Source organism: Dama dama, chromosome 26 (assembly GCF_033118175.1).
Source record: "Dama dama isolate Ldn47 chromosome 26, ASM3311817v1, whole genome shotgun sequence".
In the NCBI taxonomy this organism is placed as follows: Eukaryota; Metazoa; Chordata; class Mammalia; order Artiodactyla; family Cervidae; genus Dama; species Dama dama.
Genome location: NC_083706.1, coordinates 50,468,997 through 50,491,560, shown reverse-complemented (window position 1 = coordinate 50,491,560; position 22,564 = coordinate 50,468,997). Strand labels below are relative to the sequence as shown.

Genomic DNA, 22,564 nt, shown 5'->3' with positions numbered 1-22,564 from the left:
ATACCATGGACAGAGAAGCCTGGTGGGCTACTGTCCATGGGGTCACAAAGAGTCAGACATGACTGAACAACTAACACTTTTACATTTTCATCCAATGAACGGCAGAAGTCTCCCAGCCCGGCAGTCAAATGCAACTTTTGATGTTCTGCTTTCAGCCCTGCCATCATCACTGATGAGGTAATCCCAGTTTGTCTGCCATCCCTGAATTACGTGGTCGCAGACCGGACAGAATGTTACGTCACTGGCTGGGGAGAAACCAAAGGTAAGATAACTGTCGTGACTCACGGGATGAACTGCTTCTGACCTGCAGCCTGCATGAGGAGACGGGCGTGTGTACCAATTCCTACCAGCGAGTGAGGTCCACCCCCTTCCTGACTTTGTCTGGGCACCTGCCCGGTCTCCATAATCAGCCATCCGTAGACATGGACGAGGGGAGGGGTGGTGTTTCCTTGAGACTCTCAGCCTGTAAATCCAATGCTAATACTGTCTCCTCAGCTAAGTAGGGTGTTGACACAGCTGCAGATTAAGGGTGTTAGATTATTTACGTGAGCTTAACCACACAGAGTTCTTAAAAAGTGCTGGTCAACAACAAGATGATATTTCAACCCGTCTCCCCCAAATACCCACACAGTCTGTGTCTGTGTGGAGAGGCTATTGGGGGTGGGGCAGAAAGACGGCTGGGGGCAGAAAGAAAGGTCCCAGTTCTAGGAAGGTATTTGGCCTTGGTGGACAGGGTGAGGACAAAGAGGAGACGTTTATGCAGGATCCTGGATCAGCACTCGAACTATAATTTGGGGATCCCAGCTTCCCTTTGCAGTTTGTCCTGCGTTATATTATAACACAAATTATTGTTATATCCTTCAGACCCAGGCCTAGGAACATTATAAGGATGTCTTAGATCGCTGCCTCACTTTCTTGGAAGTGTTGGTGGAGGACATCAGAGTGGAAGTCAGGAGCCCTGGAATGTAGTTCTGCCTCTGCCATTGGCTAGGGAGAAGGGACCAGTCACCTAACCTCGTGATACCATTTGGCATCTAAACCCTCATCCATAAAATCCATGTTTTCAAATGATGTTCTGCATGTTAGCCTCAGTTTTCTCATCTGTATAAGGTCATTGTGCAGATAAAGATAATGTATATGAAGAGCTCAGTGCTTTGCAGATGGTATTTTAGCAGCTTCTGTGCTTCTTGTACAACCACAACCACCATCACTATCTCACATCATCACTGTCGTTATGACCACCATCACCATGGACACCACCATCGCCATGGACACCACGTCACCATCAGCATCGAGATCAACCCCCAACCCTCCTCCTCATCCCCATGGTCACCGTCATCAGGAGGCATCACCTAACCCGTGTGTAGCTGAGCCCTCTTGGAAGCCAGGCCTGCCAGACCCCCAAGCCCAATCACTGTTTCCTCACCCACCACCTGGCACTGGACTCCCCTGTCTCTCCAGGACTCATCGGAATGTGTAATTTGAGAAAATGATTCTTGATATATTCATTGGACCAGGAGTCACAAAACACGAGTGAGGTCTGTTTACCGATGTTCTATACATCAGTAATGACACTGGATCAGTCAGTGTTCTCAGCCTCTCCGTGTGAAGTAGAATTCTCCCATTTAGTCTCTAGTCTTTCCCTGTATTCCAAAGAAGGTAAGGGTTGATGTCCAGGGGGTCATTCGGGCCAGCCCCTCGTCAGCAATGGCTGGGTACCTTCAGGGACCTCCTTCTCCCTCCCGACTGCACCATCCAGTCCCTGAAAGTGAAGTTGCTCAGTCATGTCCAACTCTTTGGGATCCCATGGATTGTAGCCTACAGGCTTCTCCATCCATGGGATTCTCCAGGCAAGAGTACCTAGAACAGTGGGTTGCCATTTCCTCCTCCAGGGGATCTTCCCAACCCAGGGATTGAACCCGTGTCTCCCGCATTGCGGGCAGATGCTTTACCCTCTGAGCCATCAGGGAAGCCCCGTCAGGGCCCAGGGCCCTGGGTCACCCTTAGTCTCCTAGCGTCAGGCCCTCAGACGTGCCATCTCTATTGTGGCCACAGGATGGCAGCACCTCTGCACACAACAATTTCTGGTCAATTAGAGAATTTGTCCCTGGCATCACAGCGTCTGTCTTGCTCAGAAAGCAGATGTCAGAGCAGGACACTGTTAAATTAATTTTCAGCAACAATTTTCCGAGAAGGCTTCACCATGCACAAATCTACTCAGTTCAAACAATACACCCACTACTCAATGCTCCTGTGGTCAGGACCTTCCTCCCCTGCTGGACCAGCACTGGGACTCACCCCTCGTTGTCAAACAGTGATCCTCTTACGAGCTCCTGTCAACTCCAGTGTGAGTTTTCTGAACTCAAGACAATTTTCCAAGTTTGTTTCAAAGCCTTTGGAGAGCTAGTACCTTATTTCTTGGCTGTTTCATGCTGGCAAAGCAAAGACTTTGTAAAACTCGTGAAAGCTGGGCTTGCAAAGTTGGAAAACTGGATTATTTGTGAAAATACTGAGACATACCTGGGTGTGTCCATCTGGAGAAACATCATTTCTTCTTGTGATTGTGCAAGGCTTCTATTTCCACTCGCCAAAGTAAGACAGTAGTTTTTCTTACACACAAAAAAGAGTAGGAAAGACAAGCCCATGGAAGAGTCTTTACTGTCCCTAATTGGGAAAGGAATGTAGATTTTACTTTTTAAACTATTTTGATGAGTACAGTTCGGTGCCATTTAGTATATTCACACTGTTGAACAACCGTCACCACTATTTACAGAAATCTTCAGCTCAGTCACTCAGTCGTGTCCGACTCTTTGTGACCCCATGGACTGCAGCACACCAGGCTTCCCTGTCCATCACCAACTCCTGGAGTTTACTCAAACTCATGTCCATCGACTCGGTGATGGCATCCAACCATCTCATCCTCTGTCGTCCCCCTCTCCTCCTGCCATCAATCTTTCCCAGCATCAGGGTCTTTTCAAATGAGTCAGCTCTTCGCGTCAGGTGGCCAAAGGATTGGAGCTTAAGCTTCGGCATCAGTCCTTCCAATGAATATTCAGGACTGATCTCCTTTGGGATGGACTGGTTGGATCTCCTTGGAGTCCAAGGGACAGAAATGTTGCTTCAGACCAAAAGGAAATCCCAAATCCATTAGGTAGTCACTCCCCACTCAAATATTAATTATAAAGATGAATTATAAAATGTATAATCTATATATACAATATAATTATATAAAATATATAATCTAAATATACATTTATAAAGATGATAAAAGTCCTTACTGTGTAATGTTGTGTGAAAAAAATGTGCAATATGATGTAAGGTAGAAGAAACATAAAAATCCTGGAAGAGAATATGCAAAATACATATGGTAGCACTAGTATTTCTCAATATCTCATATATTAAAAATAATTTTCTCTATGATTTGAAAAAAGGAGCAGAAGATAACCACACAAACAAACCTCAAAAATCCCATAAAGAAGCCCAGATTAATTAGGACGTGGGAACATGAAACCTTATGTAATATTTACACTTTCAAGGGTCAAAAAGAAAAAAAAAAGAATTCCAGTAGTTTTGGGAACTGACTCCTTGTCTTATGCAACCTCATGGGTAAACCAGAGACCTATGGTTACTGCTCTGCTGTTCTGGAAGTTCCCTTGTGGACACGGTTCAGATCCAGTAACCCTTTCTTTCATCTTTCTAAACACAGGCACTTCCGGTGAGGGCCGCCTGAAGGAAGCGCGGCTGCCCGTGGTTGAGAACAAGGTGTGTAATCGCTTCGAGTATCTGAACGGGAGGGTCAGGTCCACGGAGCTGTGTGCGGGCGATCTGGATGGAGGGTCCGACAGCTGCCAGGTAAGAAGAGACGAGAGAGATCAGCGCTCATCTTGCGTTGGCCTGCCTCGGCCCCTTGGACATGTCAGCCCCAAAGCCGCAAATACGAGCAGGATTTGTCAGTTGGAGGCCACCGTCTAAACATTGCCCAGAAACCTTTAACGTGTGTCTCTGATGATTGACTCAGATCATCAAGGGTGATTTCCCAGCCCTCGAGTTCCAGGCTGGTTGTAAGGGCGTAGTTACATCACGGTCACAGTCCCCACCCCTCTGGGGGGATGCTGGTGCATAGGACCTTTCCAGGAGGGAAGGGAGGTCGGTATAAGACAAAGACTCCCGCACTCCTTCTACAATTGTTCTTGGGATTACCTTCCCTAAGAGAAGTCCCCAAAGCTTGAAGGCATGAGTACGGTTCTCATGAAGGATTTCCTGCCCACCCCCCAACCCCCAGGAGACACTAAATGGTATGGTTTTGTTGAATATACTTTGCTAAGTACTGAAGCACAGCAGATGTTCAAATAATATGTTAGTAAGGAAAGTGAAAGTCGCTCAGTCGTGTCCGACTCTTTGTGACCCCGTGGACTATATTGTCCGTGAATTCTCCGGGCCAGAATACTGGAGTGGGTAGCCTTTCCCTTCTCCAGGGGATCTTCCCAACCAAGGGATTGAACCCAGGTCTGCCACATTGCAGGCAGATTCTTTACCAGCTGAGCCACAAGGGAAGCCCGTTAGTAAGAAAAGTGAAGTGAAGTCGCTCAGTCGCGTCTGACTCTGCGCCCTTGTGGACTGTAGCCCACCAGGCTCCTCCATCCATGGGATTCTCCAGGCAAGAATACTGGAGTGGGTTGCCATTTCCTTCTCCAGGGGATCTTCCCGACCCAGGGATCGGACCCGGGTCTCCCACATTGCGGGCAGACGCTTTACCCTCTGAGCCACCAGGGAAGCCCCTGGTTAGTAAGGAAAGGAGTGTTCAAATACTGCGAAAGCGTACGTTTAGGTAATGGAAGGATGATGTCCCATAATAAAAGGAGGGATGCTTAATCCCCTCATTGCTTTTTCCCCTCCCTCTGTACAGGGTGACAGTGGCGGGCCTCTGGTCTGCTTTGAGAAGGACAAATACATTCTACAAGGAGTCACTTCTTGGGGTCTTGGCTGCGCACTCCCCAATAAGCCTGGTGTGTATGTTCGTGTTTCCACCTATGTTCCTTGGATTGAAGAAACTATGAGAAGGCATTAATTAGATGGGAGACAGTGAAGCACCAACGGTTCTAGAAGCTGGAACTTGGGTAGGAGATTTAGCATGCTCAGCAATAATTGACAGTAATCAAACCAAGTAAGACACTGTTCTTAGCTGCCATCTACTGCCAAACCTCAACATTTTTTTGTGATGTTGTGAATAACTTGTTCCTGACTGTGGACTGCTGGATTCTGTAATAACAAGGCAATGCAGCTATGACATTTGTTGAAAATAAACTCGGTACTTCTTTTGATTTAACTCTTTGATTTTCTTTCTTTTCATGTTCTTCATCCATCCTACCAATTGTAAATAATATAGCTCTTACAGACATGAAAGGTTTTGTTCTTCCTCATAAGGAATAGAGTACCAAAAAGCCTGTAAGATTAACAGAGAAATCCTAGTAAGTCACCCATATATTCACCCTGATAATGAAGGATGCCTTGACATATATCTTTAATGTCTTTATTTTTGGCACTGAGATAAGTGTGTTCAAAGCTGCAATGTGGGGAATCATGAGAAATTCTACTCTTGGGAATAAAGACCGTTACTGACAGCTTGGCTCAAGCCTGGCACAAGACCCTGGGCAGGGAGTTGGAAACCAAGCAACAGAAGTGTCATAACACCAGACCAGTGAAGAGTCTGAATGTTACTCTGGGCCACACATGGGTCTAGGAATGGTGCCAAGAGCCTGGAAAGGAGCAGCGAACACATATTGAAGGTGGACCACTTAATTTCCATCAGTAATTGGCTGCCTGGATATGTGGTATACTCTGTCATGTGGGAAGAGTGTTTTACAGTGATGCATGTTCAGAAAGAAGAGAACAGATGAAAACTGATTTTTCTTGACAATTTATGTATATTTTTTTATTGTTATCAGAATTCAAATGTCAACTCAAAATACAATTCCAAGGTGATAATACAAGGAACAACAGTCATCTCGTAGCAGAGAGATACAAAGGAAGTGAAAACACCAGTGTATATGAACAAAGGGTGAATGTAGGTAGCATCATGTCCTTAGAGAATGGTGTTTATTTCACTGAAAAACCAAACACTCACATTCAATTCTGATGTGCTTTAAGGCTTAAAAACTTATTTTACAATCAGCGCATATACCATACACGTTGTCACATGTTCATATAGAAAATTTTCTTCCAAACTGGCAAAATTAACCCTTTGGCTCCAATTTTACCGGTCCACCCAAAATAACTCATTAAACAATTTTGCATGAGATACATACTGAATCTGAAAATATAACAAATATAACACGTAAAGCAGAACATCATAAAGACAGCATTTTTTTGTGTTTAAACTCCACATATTGAAAGTCTCAGAAACAAAAAAAAAGATCAAATTGCTTTTTAGTACTTCTAAAGTCATCTGTAAGACTTCTGCTAATTCTTCTAAACATGGCTAGAACTGATCTTTCTTTTACACTAAAATGTAAGCTTCTCCCCAAGACAGGTTAAAATTGTCAAGATGAATGAGATCTGCCTGTAGTTTTCATTCTTGACTGTGGGCACCTTCATAAAACTAAACTCATATATAAGACAAGTATCCCTTTATGATTAAAATCACAAGACCCATGAAATCACAATCCATGGGTTTCATCAGTAAAAAACTGAACAGGTGACTCTCAGTGTCTACTAAAGGAGAGCCAAGATTATCCTGACTCATCTCTCGGGACCAAATCTGATTTTATGAACTATACAGCCGAATCCTCAGCTTGCACAGATTTGTTCTTACTTCTGGGATGAGATCTGAATGTGCCTGCAAACCCAGATGCTCCAGGAGCTTGTGGAGCTTCAGGTGCTCAGAGAGGAAGTAAAGGCTCAGCGTCATATGACCTGAGGTCCTTGATTCAGCTTCTTCTTTAACAGGCTTCCCAAATCTTCATCCACCTGGAATCTTCAGAACGCAGTTCAGAGCCTCAGTTTCTGCATCAGATTTGATGAGCCCATCTCTGTACCCTTTCCCCAGATCCGTGGTTTGCACATCCTGCCTTCTGGATGGAGCCGTCATGAGAACTGGCTGGGGCTCCTCTTGTCTCGCTGTAACTCAGTGGGTCAGAGACTCTGCCCCAAAGTGAGAAAAAGACTTCAGGAGAAGCTGTGCACGCAACGGGCTCTTGGCTATCCCAGCCACATGTTACATGTTCCCAGAAGCTTTGACAGCATGATATCTCCTGATTCATCCAACATCATATAAAAATACTCTGGATAGTTTGACTGTCTTTGTAAAGTATTGAAAACACTTGAAGCTGCAGCGCTGAAATGGACACACACAACGTCTCTGCAAGCCACGTCGGTTCCTTGGTGGGGACTGGCCTGAATAGCTCCTTCCTTGCGTCTTTGGCAGCAGCCTCAAAGGTTAGAGCTTGAAACCTGGGGTTTCTTTTTCTTGCCACACTTACAGGAATGTGGACTGACAAAGGAGAAAAGAGAACTGTTACGAGAGATTATATAACTAGCGGGGAGGAAGTCTTTATTACTACTCAATAGCGTAGTTGGTTTTGATCTAATACACTCAGGCATAACTGCTCATAAAAACCTGCTTTGAAAGGAACAATGAACTATTTCCAAACTCATTTTTCACCTGCTCTCAGACCCTGGGCAGGAGTTAATTCGCATATATAAATTCTTTATGACTTTCTATCCTCTAACAGATGGTTTGGAAATGAGCTGCTGATGTCAACAAAAGAAAAAAGAAATTAAAAAATGATTAAGTGCTGTTTTAGAGGGGAAAATGATCACAAATTTCAGTAACTTGGGCTGAGTAGTTTTCTTTTTTCCCCCTCAAGTAACTATAGAATGCAATCAATGTGCTTCATTTACAGAACTGTAGATCAGACTTTGATTAGGTGTTTTTTCAAGGGTAGGGACTAGGCATAATTAACTTATCCAATTTTTGTTATGAAAAGTTACAAACACAGAAAAAAAATTAGAAAGAAATTCATGTAAGTTGAATTTTTGTTGGCCTAATTCTTCCTGTTTACTTATCGGTTGAATATTAATTTTCCCTGCACACCATCCAGATGGGCTCCTCATCTCCAAAGCTCCATCTCTTCAAATTGTTTGGTTCTATTTTTAACATGATTGAATTGGCAGAAGCGTGTGTGTGTGTGTGTGTGTGTGTGTGTGTGTGTGTGTGTGTGTGTGTGCATGCATTCAGTCATGTCCGACTCTTTGCAGCGTCACTGACTGTAGCCCATGAGACTCTTCAGTCCATGGATTTCCCAGGTAAGAATACTGGAGCGGGCTACTGTTTCCTACTCCAGGGGATCTTCCCAACCCAGGGATCGAACCCGAGTCTCTCATGTCTCCTGCACTGGCAGGAGGGTTCTTGATCACTAGTGCCTCAAATGACCCCCTCTCCCTCCACGCTGTTCCTGATGAGGTTGAAAATCTGACCTCTGCCTGGTTTGGGGATCAAGAACGGGTGTGCCACTCTCACTGTGGAAACGAGTGGCAGTAGGTGGAGTCGAGTGAAAAGGAAGAATGCGGTCCCTCTGGTTGGAGAGTTGGCCCAGAAGGCCTTCACCACGAGGGCGGCAGGTATGCAGAAAAGGGCTCCGCAGCACTGAGACTCGGACGTCTTAAAACTCCAGTGGCACATCGCAGGCGTGTGCATCCAACAGTCAGCGCCGAGCTCCTCCTTCCGTTCCACCCCGTGATCCCGGCTGGGACGCCCTCCTGGGTGTCCCAGCCCTGAGCAGACCCTTTAGGGCCTGGGAAGTTACCTTTAAAGTCTGGATATCTTTTTCGAAGATGATCCTATTCCCTTTCTCACCATTTCACCTGCTTCGTCTAACCTTCAATGTCTCCTCTCCTTCCGCCTTCTAGCATGACTGCAATTGGAGGGACAGGATTGGATAACCACCATACTGATCTGGCTCCAATACAAATAATTGACACAAATAATCTGACACAAACCAAATAATTGTCTGTGATGCCACAGTCAGCAGAACGTTTATCTTTTCTGTATAAAGCAAGACCTTACCATGATGTAATTCTCAAAAGGACAGTTTTATTAATACTACCTTTTATACATTTCTTAATTTTGGTTTATAAAATGGCAGTGTCTTAAAGAGAATCTCCCACCTCACCTCAACCTTCAAGTAGCATTAGTAGGATTATTAGTCGCTCAGTCATGTCCGACTCTTTGTGACCCCATGGACTGTAGCCGACCAGACTCCTCTGTGCATAGAATTCTCCAGGCAAGAATCCTGGAGTGGGTAGCTGTTCCCTTCTCCAAGGGATCTTCCTGACCTGGGGATCAAATCTGGGTCTCCTGCATTGCAGGCAGATTCTTTACCATCTGAGTCACCATGGAAGCCCCAAGTAGCATTATTTTAGGGTAAAACCTAGGTAGAGCTTTGGTTGAGGCTAAGCGATTACCTATCCGTTTACTTACAAACAAGCATATGCATCTGATTGAGTTACTCCAAGGGACAAAAGTCTACCTGTCCTCTGATTGGCTGCTCCTGTTAGAAGTCAGCTGGTGGTTCGATTTTAATACACTACTAAGGTTTTCTTAGGAATGTTCTGAGATGTTCTGAACGTTTGTCAATGTGGTTCCTCAGAATAGCATCAGGAAATAGGACAATGAAATCAATATATATGTTTTAAAGTCTGGTTAAAATACCTGTAAGACACTTAGCAATGGTTGCCTATCTCTGGAGAGGGCGATGGTACCTCATTAAAGAGGATATGAAGAGAGAAATCTCCAGTCCTACCGGGAGATTCTTGTTATGAAGCTACTCATAATCAAGTAGGATAGAGCCTAAGATAATGAAACTACCCCCAGGGCTTCCCTGGTGGTTCAGTGGTAAAGAATCCACCTGCCAGGGCAAACGACATGGGTTTGAGCCCTGCTCTGGAAAGACCCCACGTGCCTCGGAGCAACTGAGCCCACTCACCACAACTACTGAATCCCGAGAGTCCTACAGACCGTGCTCTGCAACAAGAGGAGCCACCGCAAGGAGCAGCCAACATACTGCAGCCAGAGTCGCCGCCACTTGTCACAGCGAGAGAAAACCCCACGCAGCAACGAGGACCCAACACAGCAAAAATAAGTGACACACGGCAGTCACACCTGTTCACTAGGCAACGTCAACCCCAGTCCTAGCACACAGAAGTTGTCAAGTCTTTCTGAGCATAAAAAGTGAGGACAAGAACTTCTATCGCACACCACCACTTTGAGTATGAAATGACATATGTGAAACCATCGATCACTTACACAGGATCCTAAAAGTTGTCAGTTTCTAATCTCTACCCAATCTGCCAAGTGACGAAGAAAACTGCCATGACATTACTAACATCTCCACCTTCTCATAAATATATCTGATAAAATTTAGAGATCCATATCCTTAATTTCCACGTCACTGTTTAGAAGAAGACTGATCTTTATTTTTCAAATTAGCTGTTAAATTATTTGTTTAAATTCACAAATAAGGACTTCCCTGGTGGCCCAGTGGTTAAGATTCCAAGCTTCCAATGTCGGAGGCATGTGTTCGATCCCTGGTTGAGGAACTAAGATCCCACATGCCAAAAAAATTTTTAAAAATTAAAAAAAAAATTTCACAAATAATACAAGACCATGTTGTCATGATTTTAAAAGAGTGAATGATGCAGAAGTCTATGGGGTATAAAATAAGTGTTCTCTCTTCTCACCCCTCTTCCCAACACATTTCTATCTCCAATGGTATATTTTATCATTTTAGGTCTTTCCCTATACATTTCCATTTTCATAATCTCTCTTATTTTTATTATGAAAAATTTCAGAGAAAATTAGAATGCATGTAATGTGACTTTTTAATATAAAATACATTTTATGTTTAAATGTTGGTTGGATATTAACTTTCTCTGCACACTATTCAGACACCCTCCCCCTAAACTCAATCTCTTTCTCCTTCTCCCATTTTCTTTCTGCTATCATCTATCTATCTATCATCACCTGACTATCATTTATCTTCCCATCTAGCTATAGACAGGGATAACTCTTGGTTTTATTTTTTAATAAATACTATAACACATTGTTCAGTGACTTTTCACTTTGTAATCCCCCTTGAAAATCTCTCCATGTCTTTCATATATCTACATTTCTACTATTTAAATATCTGTGTAGCAATCCATTTTATGGGTATATTATCATTGTCACCATTGGCTGCCCAGGGACGCACATTTAAATTATTTCTGCTTCATCCAGTCATCAAGCCTTTTCCTTTAGATTCTGAGTTTTTACACCTTATTTGGAAATATTTCTCTCTTCATGACCACATTTAAAAAATAAAACATGTTCATTTTCAGATTTGTTTTACATCACCCTTTTAAACCTACTTTGAATTTTTTGCTTAAGATGCAAGACAGGGACTTAATATTGTATCCCGTTCCCCACATTCAGTGTTCTCAGCCCCATCCTTTCCCAGTGGGTTTGAAATGCCGCTTTCAATTAGGGTGTGCTGACTTTTGTATCGTACCTGCTAAGCTTTTCTACGTCATCCACTGTTTCTGGCAAGGCGATGCCCTTGGTTTCAGGCAGGAGCATCACAAGAGCACCGCAGACGGATGCCAGGGTACCTGTGGGACAGGGAAACAGCGTTACAGTCCCCAGATGGCACAGCCGCCCGCATCGCCCCTGCTCCCCCTGGAAGCCGCTGCGCTCACCACCCTAACTCCCCCGCCCCCTGCAGCAGTGCTCTGGTGAGGTCACCCTGCCCAGCTCCCCAGCGATCCTCTGTCACGATCTCACAGTTCCTCAGCGTCCTCAGACCCTGGACAGTCCCACCGCCCCTGCACTCTTGGCGTCCATCCATATACTCACTCATCTCATACTTCTTTATCTGGGACCTACTAAGTGCCGAACAGTCTGAGAAGCGCCCACCTCCTACTTCAGGGGGGGAAACAGAGGCCACTACGGAGGAGTCCCTCAGCATCCTTCAGCTGCCCCCATCCCTGCCCTCCTCCCGGCGCGTGACCCGACAAGGCTGGTCCCCACGTCTGCCCTGGAGCAGCTCCTGGAGCCTTTTGGGCTGCTCGCTGTAGGGGTTCATCCTCTGTCTCCCGCAGCTTTATCCCTCTGCTGATGCCTTGAAACGTATTCAAATCTCTCCTCTCTATAGAGCCTTCTCACAAACTCACACAATCCTCTAGCCACCATCCTCCTTTCTGTCTTAGAACCGAAATCCTTGAAACATCACCCTTTCTTGTTTTCCGTGAAAGTTGCTCAGTTGTGTCCGAGTCTTTGCGACCCCATGGACTAGCCAGCCCATGGAATTCTCCAGGCCAGAATACTGAGTGGGTAGCCTTTCCCATCTCCAATGGATTTTCCCAACCCAGGGGTCAAACCCAGGTCTCCTGCATTGCAGGCAGATTCTTTACCAACTGAGCTATCGGGGACATATCTTCATATTCTAGTGCTGTGCCAGTAAATACCTCCAGAAAACAAAGTCTTAATTTTCAGCATTTGCCTATTTCCAAGATGTAAATACGCCCGTTGTGCATCATTCATTCCAGCAACGCAGCCCCGAAGGTGAGGCTCTGGGGAGATGGGCAGCAGTATCTCCACCGTGGACTCCAGTGGACACATCAGCCTCAAGGTCAGATGCAGCAAAGCCCGATGAATCAGGAACTGAGCAGGTGTATTTATTACCTCTGCTTTTCATCTCGTATACCCAATTTTTAATGATAACTGTTAGTCACTCGGTCACGTCCAACTCTTTGGCGACCCCATGGACTGTAGCCTGCCAGGCTCCTCTCTCTATGGGATTCTCCAGGCAAGAACCCTGGAGTGGGTTGCCATTCCCTTCACGGAATCTCTCCGACTCAGGGATTGGACCTGGGTCTCCTGCATTGCAGGCAGATTCTTTACCATCTGAGCCAGCGGGGTGGCTCCAGGATTCTTGAAAACTTGACAATTGACCTTGGTGGGCCAGAGTCATGTCCCACGCCCGTGTGCTCGGGTCTGGGCTCTTCTCAGGGTCCCTGCCGGCCCGGCTCCTGCCAGAGGAACAGGGGCCGCCACCACCAGGCCCAGCGGCCCCGCCTCTGGCCCCTGCTGCCCGGCCTCACGGCAGCTCTGGCAGCTGATGGCCTCACCCGCCAGCCCCTGACGACCCCAGCCCTCGAGCTCCTGGTCTCCCCCCTGCGCCCCCCGCCCCCTCTCGTCCCCTGCCCGGCGCCTCTCACTCCGCTGACACTGGATGCTCGTGGTTCCTCGGGGCTCTGTCTTGGGCCCCTTCTCTCCTCCCACTCTGCCCTGTTTCCTGTGGAGAGGGGGGCGGGAGTTTGGTCACTCACAAGGTCTCAGGGGTTATCTTCATCCAGGTGGCTTCCAAGCCTTCATCTCGAGGCCACCGTACCCCTGACTCAGCTCATCAGACCTACTGCCTCCTCACCATCTCAGCCTGGATTTCTTAGAGGGACCTCATCCTACAAGCAGCCCAGACAGAATTCCCGCACGTCCTCCCGCAGACAGGCTCCTCTGAAGCGCGTTAAACCCTCCTATGGTTCCCCCAGTCAGCAGCGTCGCGGCCCTTCTCCCTGCTCCCTCTGGGCCTCACCCAGTCAGTCAGCCCCTCTTGATCAATTCAACCTCCAATGTATTTCTTCGGAGCAATCCACTCCTCAACGCCTTCGTGCCATCACCTCAGACCCAGTCCTGACCTGATTACAACAACATTCCTTTAATCATCTTCCTACTAGTCCCCTCTAAGTTCCTGGCATATCAGCCATCAGAGTCAGGTTTCTCAAAGGTGGATCTGACCCTGCCAACCCCAGCTTAAAACTCCACACAGCTTCCCACTGCGGTTTGGATACAGAGCAGACCCTTTGCACACCCAGTGGTCGGGCCCCAGCGGGTCTCCCCAGCCGTCTCTCTCTTCAGGCCCCACCTCACACACAGCAGTCTGTGGAGAAGGTCGCCATTTCCTCCTCCAGGGGAATCTTCCCGACTCAGGGATCGAACCTGGGTCTCCTGCATTGCAGGCCAGTTCTTCACCATCTGAGTCACCTGGAAGCCCCAACTTCCTCTTACTGTAGGTCTTCACATTGCCTGGAGCTCCAGCCTGCCCCTCTCACGTGAGGAACTTCCCCTCACCTTCCCCTGGCCCTGTCCTCCCTGACTCTCTCTCCCTTTGACTCCATGGGATGGGTTAGCGATCCTGTGATGTGCTCTCACACACCCTTCTTTCTTTTAATATTTGTTTATTTATTTACTGGCCATGCCAGGGGTCTTAGTTGTGGCATGTGGGATCTAGTCCCCTGACTAGGCATCGACCCCCTGGGCCCCGGAACTGGGAGCACAGTCTTAGCCACTGGACCACCAGGGAAGTCCAAAAGTGAAAGTGAAAGTGGCTCAGTCCGACTCTTTGTGACCCTGCCAGGCTCCTCTGTTCATGGAATTTTCCAGGCAAGAATACTGGAGTGGGTTGCCACTTTCTACTCCAAGGGAAGTCCAAAGACACCCTTCTTTATCACATGTTCTTGTGAGCGGCGGTTTGGAAAGGCAGCTCCCTCTGCAAAGCAAGGGCCTGCCCCCCGGCACCAGCGCCCAGCTCAGCCAGCCGCCTCCCAGCCAGCCCCCCATCTTGAGGGACTGGGCTCTTAGACGGCTCTGTCTTGGCTGAACAATGCCTTCTCTTTGCTTGTTCATGCTGGCCCAGAATCAATGCTGAGCTTGTTTATCAGATCCCATGAAATAGTCTGAAATGACCATTTACTGAATCCCGGTGAGACGCTGACTCTGTGGTCCCAGCCTTGCTGAAGGACTACTGCGTTCCTCTGGGTGTATGTCCTCGTGGATGCAATATTTTCATTGGAGTTTAAAACTGCTGAGCAGTGAGTGACCAGCCTTTGTTACCAGGAGCAAGCAAGTGGAGGTGGAGGAGAGCAGGTGAGCAAGGAGCCAGCCAGCATCCTCTCTTTCTAATAAGGAGAGGGGAGGGGTGTGTGAGACCCGGGAAGGAAAGCTGGACTGGCAATGGCGAGGCACTGGCTAGAATTACCCCAGGCCTCACCCTGCGCTATGGTTCCATCCCGTCATGAGTTTCAAGAAAACAGAGGGTAGGAAGGAGGGTGTGAACCTGATGGGCATCAAAGAGCTCATGGTACGTGTGCAAGGGCTTCTGTGTCCTCTGTTCTTTGGACATGGTGCTCTCAGCATCAAAGCAAATGAAGATATGGCGTTGAAAGACATGGAACTTTCAACAACACAATTAATTTTTAGGCTTGTTTTAAACACACAAAAGGTCCTATTAGGTCCCCCAAAAACTATTGGTTGTGTCCCACAATATCATAAAAGAGTTTCATAGTATTTGACTTAAACTCAGAACCTCAACAAAGAAAGCTAAATCGAACACTTCTTTAAAAAGTGTATTTTGTTCCCATGCTGCCAAACCCTGCCTTCCAGATTTTTTTTTCGCAGGAGGGGAAGGGTGGTTTATGCCTTGTGGCATGTGGGATCTTAGTTCCTCAATGAGGGATCGTACCCATGACCCCTGCAATGAAAATGTGGAGTCTTAACCACTGGACTGCAAGGAAAGTTCTTAAGTTGAACACTTTTCATTGCAACCCTTTAATATAAAATAAATGTAAATGATTTAGGGCCCACATTTCACTGTGGTTACTCAAAATCTGAAAGAGTTGTTATGGGAAGAGCAAATGAATATTATGAATATCGAACCTGGTCATCACTGTAGGTTCTATTAATGCAAAGAATGCAGATGAAAGCATTTAAGAATAGTGCATACAGTGAATGCTTACCAAAGATGATAAGAGGTAGTTCCAGCCAAATGGCTGCTAGCCGGAAGAGCAGAAATGGGGCTATAATCCCCCCAAAATCACATAAACCGGAACACAGTGAAACTCCAAAGTTTCTGCAGAATAAAAAAGTTGTTTGAAATAAAAATATTTAAATAACTTCAGGATGAATAATATTTTCAGATATCTAAGTAAGAGAAATGGTAACAATATTTCCCATTTCTCTAGTGTTTGACATTGAAAACTTCTCCTCCCTTATACTCTATGCAAATCATTTCCTACGCAATTCATTTCCAAGCTGCACCAGTTCACACCTGTCACTCTGTGACTCAGAGTCACAGCGAGGCTAATTGGAGCCAGGGGGTGGAGTCTACAGTATTGGTGGAAATTAATCATCCATCATCGGCTTACTACCCAGCCAGCTCTGTGGCACTCATGTGCCCTCGTGGGGCCTAGACTGACAGTGAGGTGTACTCATGAGTAGTGCCCCCAGAAAGAAGGCCAGTTTGCACTAGCAGCACACATTATTTGATTTCATCCTTCAGGAGCTGGCTGTGGAGTGTGGTCAGAGCAGAGGCTGGAGCCTTTACACAGAGGGATGATGGGAAATGTAACTCACGCTGCAAGCACACGTACCAGATTTTCTGATTTCAAGTCTAATGCCTGCATGGCGTGCGTGCTCAGCGGCTTGAATCATGTCTGACTCTTTGCAACCCCATGGACTGTAGCCCGCCAGGCTCCTCTGTCCATGGGATTCTCCAGGCAAGAATACTGGAGTGGGTTGCTGTTTCCTTCTCCAGGGGGATCTTCCCGACCCAGGGATCAAACCCGTGTCTCCTGCGTCTCCTGCGTTGCAGGCGGTCAACTTAAAACATGCACCTGCAGAATTACTTAGGAGAAACCACGATATGGATGTTGGAATTACCGTAATGTTGTTGGGTACAATTCTGAATTTACCAAATAGACAATTTCAAAGGCCATGGTTATGCCTAGTCTTCCCAGGGTAGCAACAGTGGTCCTCAACCAGGGTATTCCTGCAAACACACAAAGTTTGGGAAGGAAGAGTTAGGGGCCTACTTTACTTTCAGTACAATTTTACAAAACAACAAAAGGCATTTGCTTAGTGTAGAACAGCCTAATTTAAGTGCAAATGATGTGTGTGTGTGCTCAGTCATGTCCGACTCTTTGAGACCCCATGCACTATAGCCCAGCAGGCTCCTCTGTCCATGGGATTCTCCAGGCAGGAATACTGGAGTGGGGTTGCCATTTCCTCCTCCAGGGGATCTTCCTGACCCAGGGATTGAACCCACATCTCCTGGGTCCTTTGCTCCTTTCCTCTATAGTAACAAGTGGGAAATGCCAAATGTTTGACATTAAATATTTTCTTTGGGGCATTAAGAGAAGAAAGAGTACCATGTCGGCCCTCAAAGGTCAGTACTTTAAATTTTTAAGGGTCGGGCAGTTGATGACATCCTTTTAAGGACACTGGTAGGCTACAGTCCATGGGGTTGCAAAGAGTCGGACACGACTGAGTGACTTCACTTTCTTTCTATAGTTGTATACAATGTTGTGTTAGTTTCTGCTGGAGAGCAAAGTGATTCAGTGATACACATACATTCTTTTTCATATTCTTTTCCATTATGACTTATCACAAGATATTGAATCTAGTTCCCTGGGCTATGCTTTGTTGTTTCATCATCATTGTTGGCATCTGCTAACCCCAAGCTCTCTCTCCATCCCTCTCCCATGCCCCCTCCCTTGGCAACCACAAGCCTGTTCTCTGCGCCTGTAAGTCTGTTCCTGTAAGTCTGTTCCTGTTTCATAGATAAGCTTATTTGTGTCATATTTTAGATTCCTCGTGTAAGTAATATCATATGATGTTTCTCCTTCTGTCGGACTTACTTAGCTTAGAGTGATCATCTCTAGGTCTACCCACGTTGCTACAAATGGCATTATTTCATTCTTTTCTATGGCTGAATCGCATTCCGTTGTATATATGTACTACATCTTCTTTATTGGTTCATCTGCTGATGGACATTTAAGCTGTTTCCATGTCTTGGCTATTGTGAATAGTGCTGCTATGAAAATCGAGGGGCATGTATGTTTTGAATTATAGTTTTGTTCAGATATATGCTCAGGACTAGGATTGCTGGGTCATATGGCAACTCTATTTTTAGTTTTTTGAAGAATCTCCATACTGTTCTCTTTTTAGTGGTTATACCAGGTACATTCCCACAATAGCCTAGGAGGGTTCCCTTTTCTTCATAGTCTTTCCAGAACTTGTTATCTGTAGACTTTCTAACGATGACCTTTCTGACTGGTGTGAGTTGGTTCCTCATGGTGGTTTTGATCTGATGCCACCCTTTCTTAGTAGATGTGGTGTGAGCACGTATGGCTGCATGAATAGGAGCTTGTCTGCTCTCCAAAGCAAAGTCAAGGGTGTTTAGCATGCACCTGACTTTAATCTTTGACAAGGAAACCTTCCCCCTTTATGAAATGGAGCAGGACCCCAAGGTCCTTGCCTCCCCCACCCACCATGTCCTCTGCCTGCCTTTTGCCTCTGGAAAACTTTGGTCTAAGAATAAGTTTAATCAGAGAAGTGAGAATTGCGGAAAACAAAGGAAAACAGTTAAAGGAGATTAAATAATTATAATGTAGTCATTAAGCATAGTCAAGGACCTTTACCTCTTTCTCACGGGCTATAATATTCTGAGCCACATCCTGTGAGCTGTCTTACAGCTACTAGCACACCAGGCAGAGAAGTTAACTACATGATGATCAGGCTGCACCCAGGACATGAGCTGCCACGATTCCAAGAACTGGCCTCAGAGAAATAGGAGTGAATGGGCTCTGGAAGTGAAGATTAACTGGACCTAAGCAACCAGGATTACGCCAGTCAGACCCCCGATGACCAGTTTGAAGATGACTGTCAGAGCTGACTGTGCTGTTTCTGCATGTAGCCCCCTCCCCACTTCTGTCCATAAAAGCTCTTACCCCCCAGCTTGTGGTGGTGGGGGGGGGGGAGTTGGCCTTTGCACAGATGTCAGCCACCCTCCCCCCAAGTTGCCAGCTTCTGAAATAAAGCAAAGTTTCCTTTCTGCCAACCTTATTGGCCTTTGAGCTGCAAACAGCCGGACCCACCACACAGCTTTCTGTAACATTTATCCTCATACTTGTTTATGCTCACTCAGCATTAAATGGTCCTCCTGCCTTATAGAATTATTGCCCTTTCCTGAATATATAATTTTTTAGTAGAACAGTAGGCACAAATGAGGAAGATGAGAGAAGAGGATGGAGCTCGGCAGATTTACTTGCGTTCTCTTCAGAGAATCAGTTCAGTTCAGTTACTCAGTCACGTCCGACTCTTGGCGACCCCATGGAGCACAGCACGCCAGGCCCCCCTGTCCATCACCAACTCCCGGAGCTTGCTCAAACTCGTGTCCATCGAGCCTGTGATGCCATCCAACCATCTCATCCTCTGTCATCCCCTTCTCCTCCCGCCTTCAATCTTTCCCAGCATCAGGGTCTTTTTCAGTGAGTCAGCTCTTCAATTCAGGTGGCCAAAGTATTGGAGTTTCAGCTTCAGCATCAGTCCTTCCAATGAATATTCAGGACTTATTTCCTTTAAGATGGATTGGTTGGATCTCCTTGCTGTCCAAGGGACTCTCAAGAGTCCTCTCCAGCACCATAGTTCAAAAGCATCAATTCTTCGGTGCTCAGCCTTCTTTACAGTCCAACTCTCACATCCATACATGACTACTGGAAAAACCATAGCTTTGACTAGAAGAAACTTTGTCGGCAAAGTAATGAATATTGAGAGAATATGGATATTCAGAGAATATCCAACTACTAAAAAAGCTAAAACTCATTAGACAAAACAACTGTCAAGGAGGGCGAGAGAGAAAAAGAGGGCTCCAGAGTCTAGGTCATGGCCAGGAGGCTCCACCTTGTCACATGCTGGTTGCTCACTGGCCAGGACGTCCTGGTGTCCTTGATGTTGTTCCCAGCTGAGGACACCTGCAGCGCCCACGTTACCGTCAGGTCGTGGAGGGAGGAACAGCAGAGATGCGCTGATGCGCTGGGCTGCCGTCCGTTCTGGCACAGTTGTAAACACGTGTTGCATTTAACCTTTACTTTTCCATTAAGGCCAGGGAAGGGGACCAGGAAATGCATTCCACCCCTTCCTTCAGTGAGCAGGTGGGGCGGGGCCAGATGCTGGGGAACGGAAAGCGGCAGCTGGTGCCCAGATTCCCTGGGTCCCGGCCCGACCGGGCAACCTCTTGCAGCTCTGCGACTGCAGAGGAGAATGCCTCCAGCTCCCATGGAAATAACTTGATTACCCAGGTTAGGTTCTTAAGCTACAGCTTTTTCTACTGAATCAAGATTGCTCTACAAGTGAGTCCCACTGACAACTTCAATGACAGTTTAATCTTATAACTGGTCATTCACGGGGAAAAAAACAAAAACCAGTAAACCATATTAACACACACACACACAGAGCATGAGAGATGTATGTGGTTAGCTCAGTGAAAATAGATCAATAACTAGTCAATTCAGTAAAAGGTTAAGCAAATGCTTTCCAGTTTTCTTAAGAATCTCAACTCTCTCTAAGCAGTAAAGGCCAGTATCTAACTGCACTGGACAGAGATTCTGTCGAAATGTGTGACAAAAGAGAAGTTTAAGAAGAGTCACGCTGTTGCAACAAAAGGGTAGAATGAAAACAATTCATAGGAGGTGTGAGGGATGTGTGAATATTAAGAGTGCATGTAAAAACTTCTGACCAAACCAGTAATATTCTAAGTTCCCCCTGGAGTGACGATAGATATCTTTTGATAGCAACGGCAAGAAAGAAGACAATTTAAGACTGAGGACTGAAGCTGAAGCTACCTCCCACAAACTCCTGAGAACACATAGAAAGAGGGTCCCTCTGAAGGGGATTTGGTCAAACTGCTAGAGATTATTGGGAATAATTCCTCAGTGTTTGAAGAAAGGATGTAGGGTTTTAAACAAACACAATTTTATATCTCCTCTGAATGCCACATCTGCAACAGACTCATTAATACTTTTTACTTAAAAAGAAAAGTCCAAGACAACTTTTTCATTTCAAAAAGACTTACCCAAATGGCCGGGTGTATAGCCATCTTGAATAAACTCAAATTAAAAATGGCAAATGAGTATGGGTCTTAAAAAGCTCTTTTAAACACAGGCAGAACACTCTCCGATATAAATCACAGCAACATCTTTTTCAGTCCAGCTCCCAGAATAATGGAAATAAAAGCAAAAATAAACAAATGGGTCCTACTTAAGCTCAAAAGCTTTTGCAGAGCAAAGGAAACAATAAACAAAATGAAAAGACAGCCCACAGTTGGGAGAAAATATTTGATGTGACTGATAGGGAATTAGTCTCTAAAATTTACAAACAGTTTATGATGCTCAGAAGCATCAAAACAGACACCCACTAAAAAAATGGGCAGAAGACCTGAATAGACATTTCTCCAAAGAGGACATACAGATGGCCAATAGGCCCATGAAAAGATATTCAACATCACTAGTTATTAGAGAAATGCAAATCAAAAGTACAATGAGATATCACCTCACACTAGTCAGAATGGCTATCATAAAAAAAAAAAAAAAATCCACAAACAAGTTGGAGAGTGTGTGGAGAGAAGGGAGCTCTCCTGAACTGTTGGTGGGAATGTAAATTGGTACAGCCACTATGCAGAACAGTATGGAGATTCCTTAAAAAACTAAAAATAGAACTACCATATGACCCTACAATCCCACTCTTGGGCATACATTCGGAGAAAATCATGGCCCGAATAGATACATGCACCCCAGGGTTCATTGCAGCAGTTTACAATAGCTAAGACATGAAAGCAATCTAAATGTCCATTAACAGGGGAATGGATAAAGAAGATGTGGTGCATATACACAATGGAATATTACTCAGCCATTAAAAAGAATGAAATAAGGCCTTCTGTAAGAACATGGATGGACCTAGAGAGTGCACAGTGAGTGAAGTAAGACAGAGAGAAGGAGGAGAAATATCATATGACATTCCTTATATGGGGGATCTAACAAGAAATGATACAGATGAGCTTACTTACAAAACAGAAATAGACTCAAAGATTTAGAAAATGAACTTACAGTTGCCAAGGGGAAGGATTCGTTAGGGACTTGGGGAAGGTCATGTTTACACTGCTATTTTTAAAACGGATAACCAGCAAAGACCTACTGTACGGCACATGGAACTCTGCTCAGCGTTACGCGGCAGCCTGGATGGGAGGGAGGTCTGGGGGAGAAAGGGTACTTGTATATGTACGGCTGAGTCCCTTTTTTGTTCACCTGAAACCATCACAACATTATTAATTGGCTATAACCCAACACAAAATAAATTTTTTTTAAATAAAAAGCTCTTTTATTTTTCAGGCTTTAATTAGAATTCAAAAATTTGGGTCAGAGACAGTGGGTCTTAGACGAGGATACAGCCCGAACGATTGTTTTGAAATTGTTTCCAGAATTTCATCCTCCAGTCGGGCTTCGTGGGGGGGAGGGGGGGGAACGCTGGTTAAACAGTTTTCTCTGAGATAATTTTAGAGCTGATTCCCCTAAAAGGCTGCTCAGTATTCTTCTCAGGGGCAGTCATCCTGGTGATGACGTCAAGAATGGCTGAGAGGAAAAGTCTTTCTAATGTTAATTCAACAGCCTAAGGAACCAAGTCCAAAAGTTCCCTTAAGTGGAA

The 22,564-nt window shown here is 45.6% G+C and overlaps 2 protein-coding genes across 5 annotated transcripts in view; one reads left to right on the top strand and one right to left on the bottom strand.

Annotated features, from left to right (window-relative positions):
- PLG (plasminogen) overlaps positions 1 to 5,270 on the top strand; it is a 46,625-nt gene extending 41,355 nt beyond the window's left edge. Inside the window, exons 17-19 of one of the 2 annotated variants that reach the window (XM_061130099.1) lie at positions 156 to 262; positions 3,707 to 3,852; positions 4,907 to 5,270. In XM_061130099.1, coding sequence (XP_060986082.1) covers positions 156 to 262; positions 3,707 to 3,852; positions 4,907 to 5,068 — 415 coding nt within the window. In that variant the 3' untranslated portion in view covers positions 5,069 to 5,270. The remainder of the gene's footprint in view (positions 1 to 155; positions 263 to 3,706; positions 3,853 to 4,906) is intronic. The other variant, XM_061130100.1, reaches the window with a different exon arrangement.
- A 665-nt stretch (positions 5,271 to 5,935) lies between these two features.
- The window catches only part of SLC22A3 (solute carrier family 22 member 3), a 93,921-nt gene continuing 77,292 nt past the window's right edge, over positions 5,936 to 22,564 (bottom strand). For 2 of the 3 annotated variants that reach the window (XM_061130142.1, XM_061130143.1), the window contains 4 exons: positions 16,748 to 16,856; positions 15,826 to 15,938; positions 11,544 to 11,643; positions 5,936 to 7,489 (listed from right to left, as the gene is read on the bottom strand). In XM_061130142.1, coding sequence (XP_060986125.1) covers positions 7,429 to 7,489; positions 11,544 to 11,643; positions 15,826 to 15,938; positions 16,748 to 16,856 — 383 coding nt within the window. In that variant the 3' untranslated portion in view covers positions 5,936 to 7,428. Of the gene's footprint in view, positions 7,490 to 11,543; positions 11,644 to 15,825; positions 15,939 to 16,747; positions 16,857 to 22,564 lie in introns of those variants that run through there. The other variant, XR_009690655.1, reaches the window with a different exon arrangement.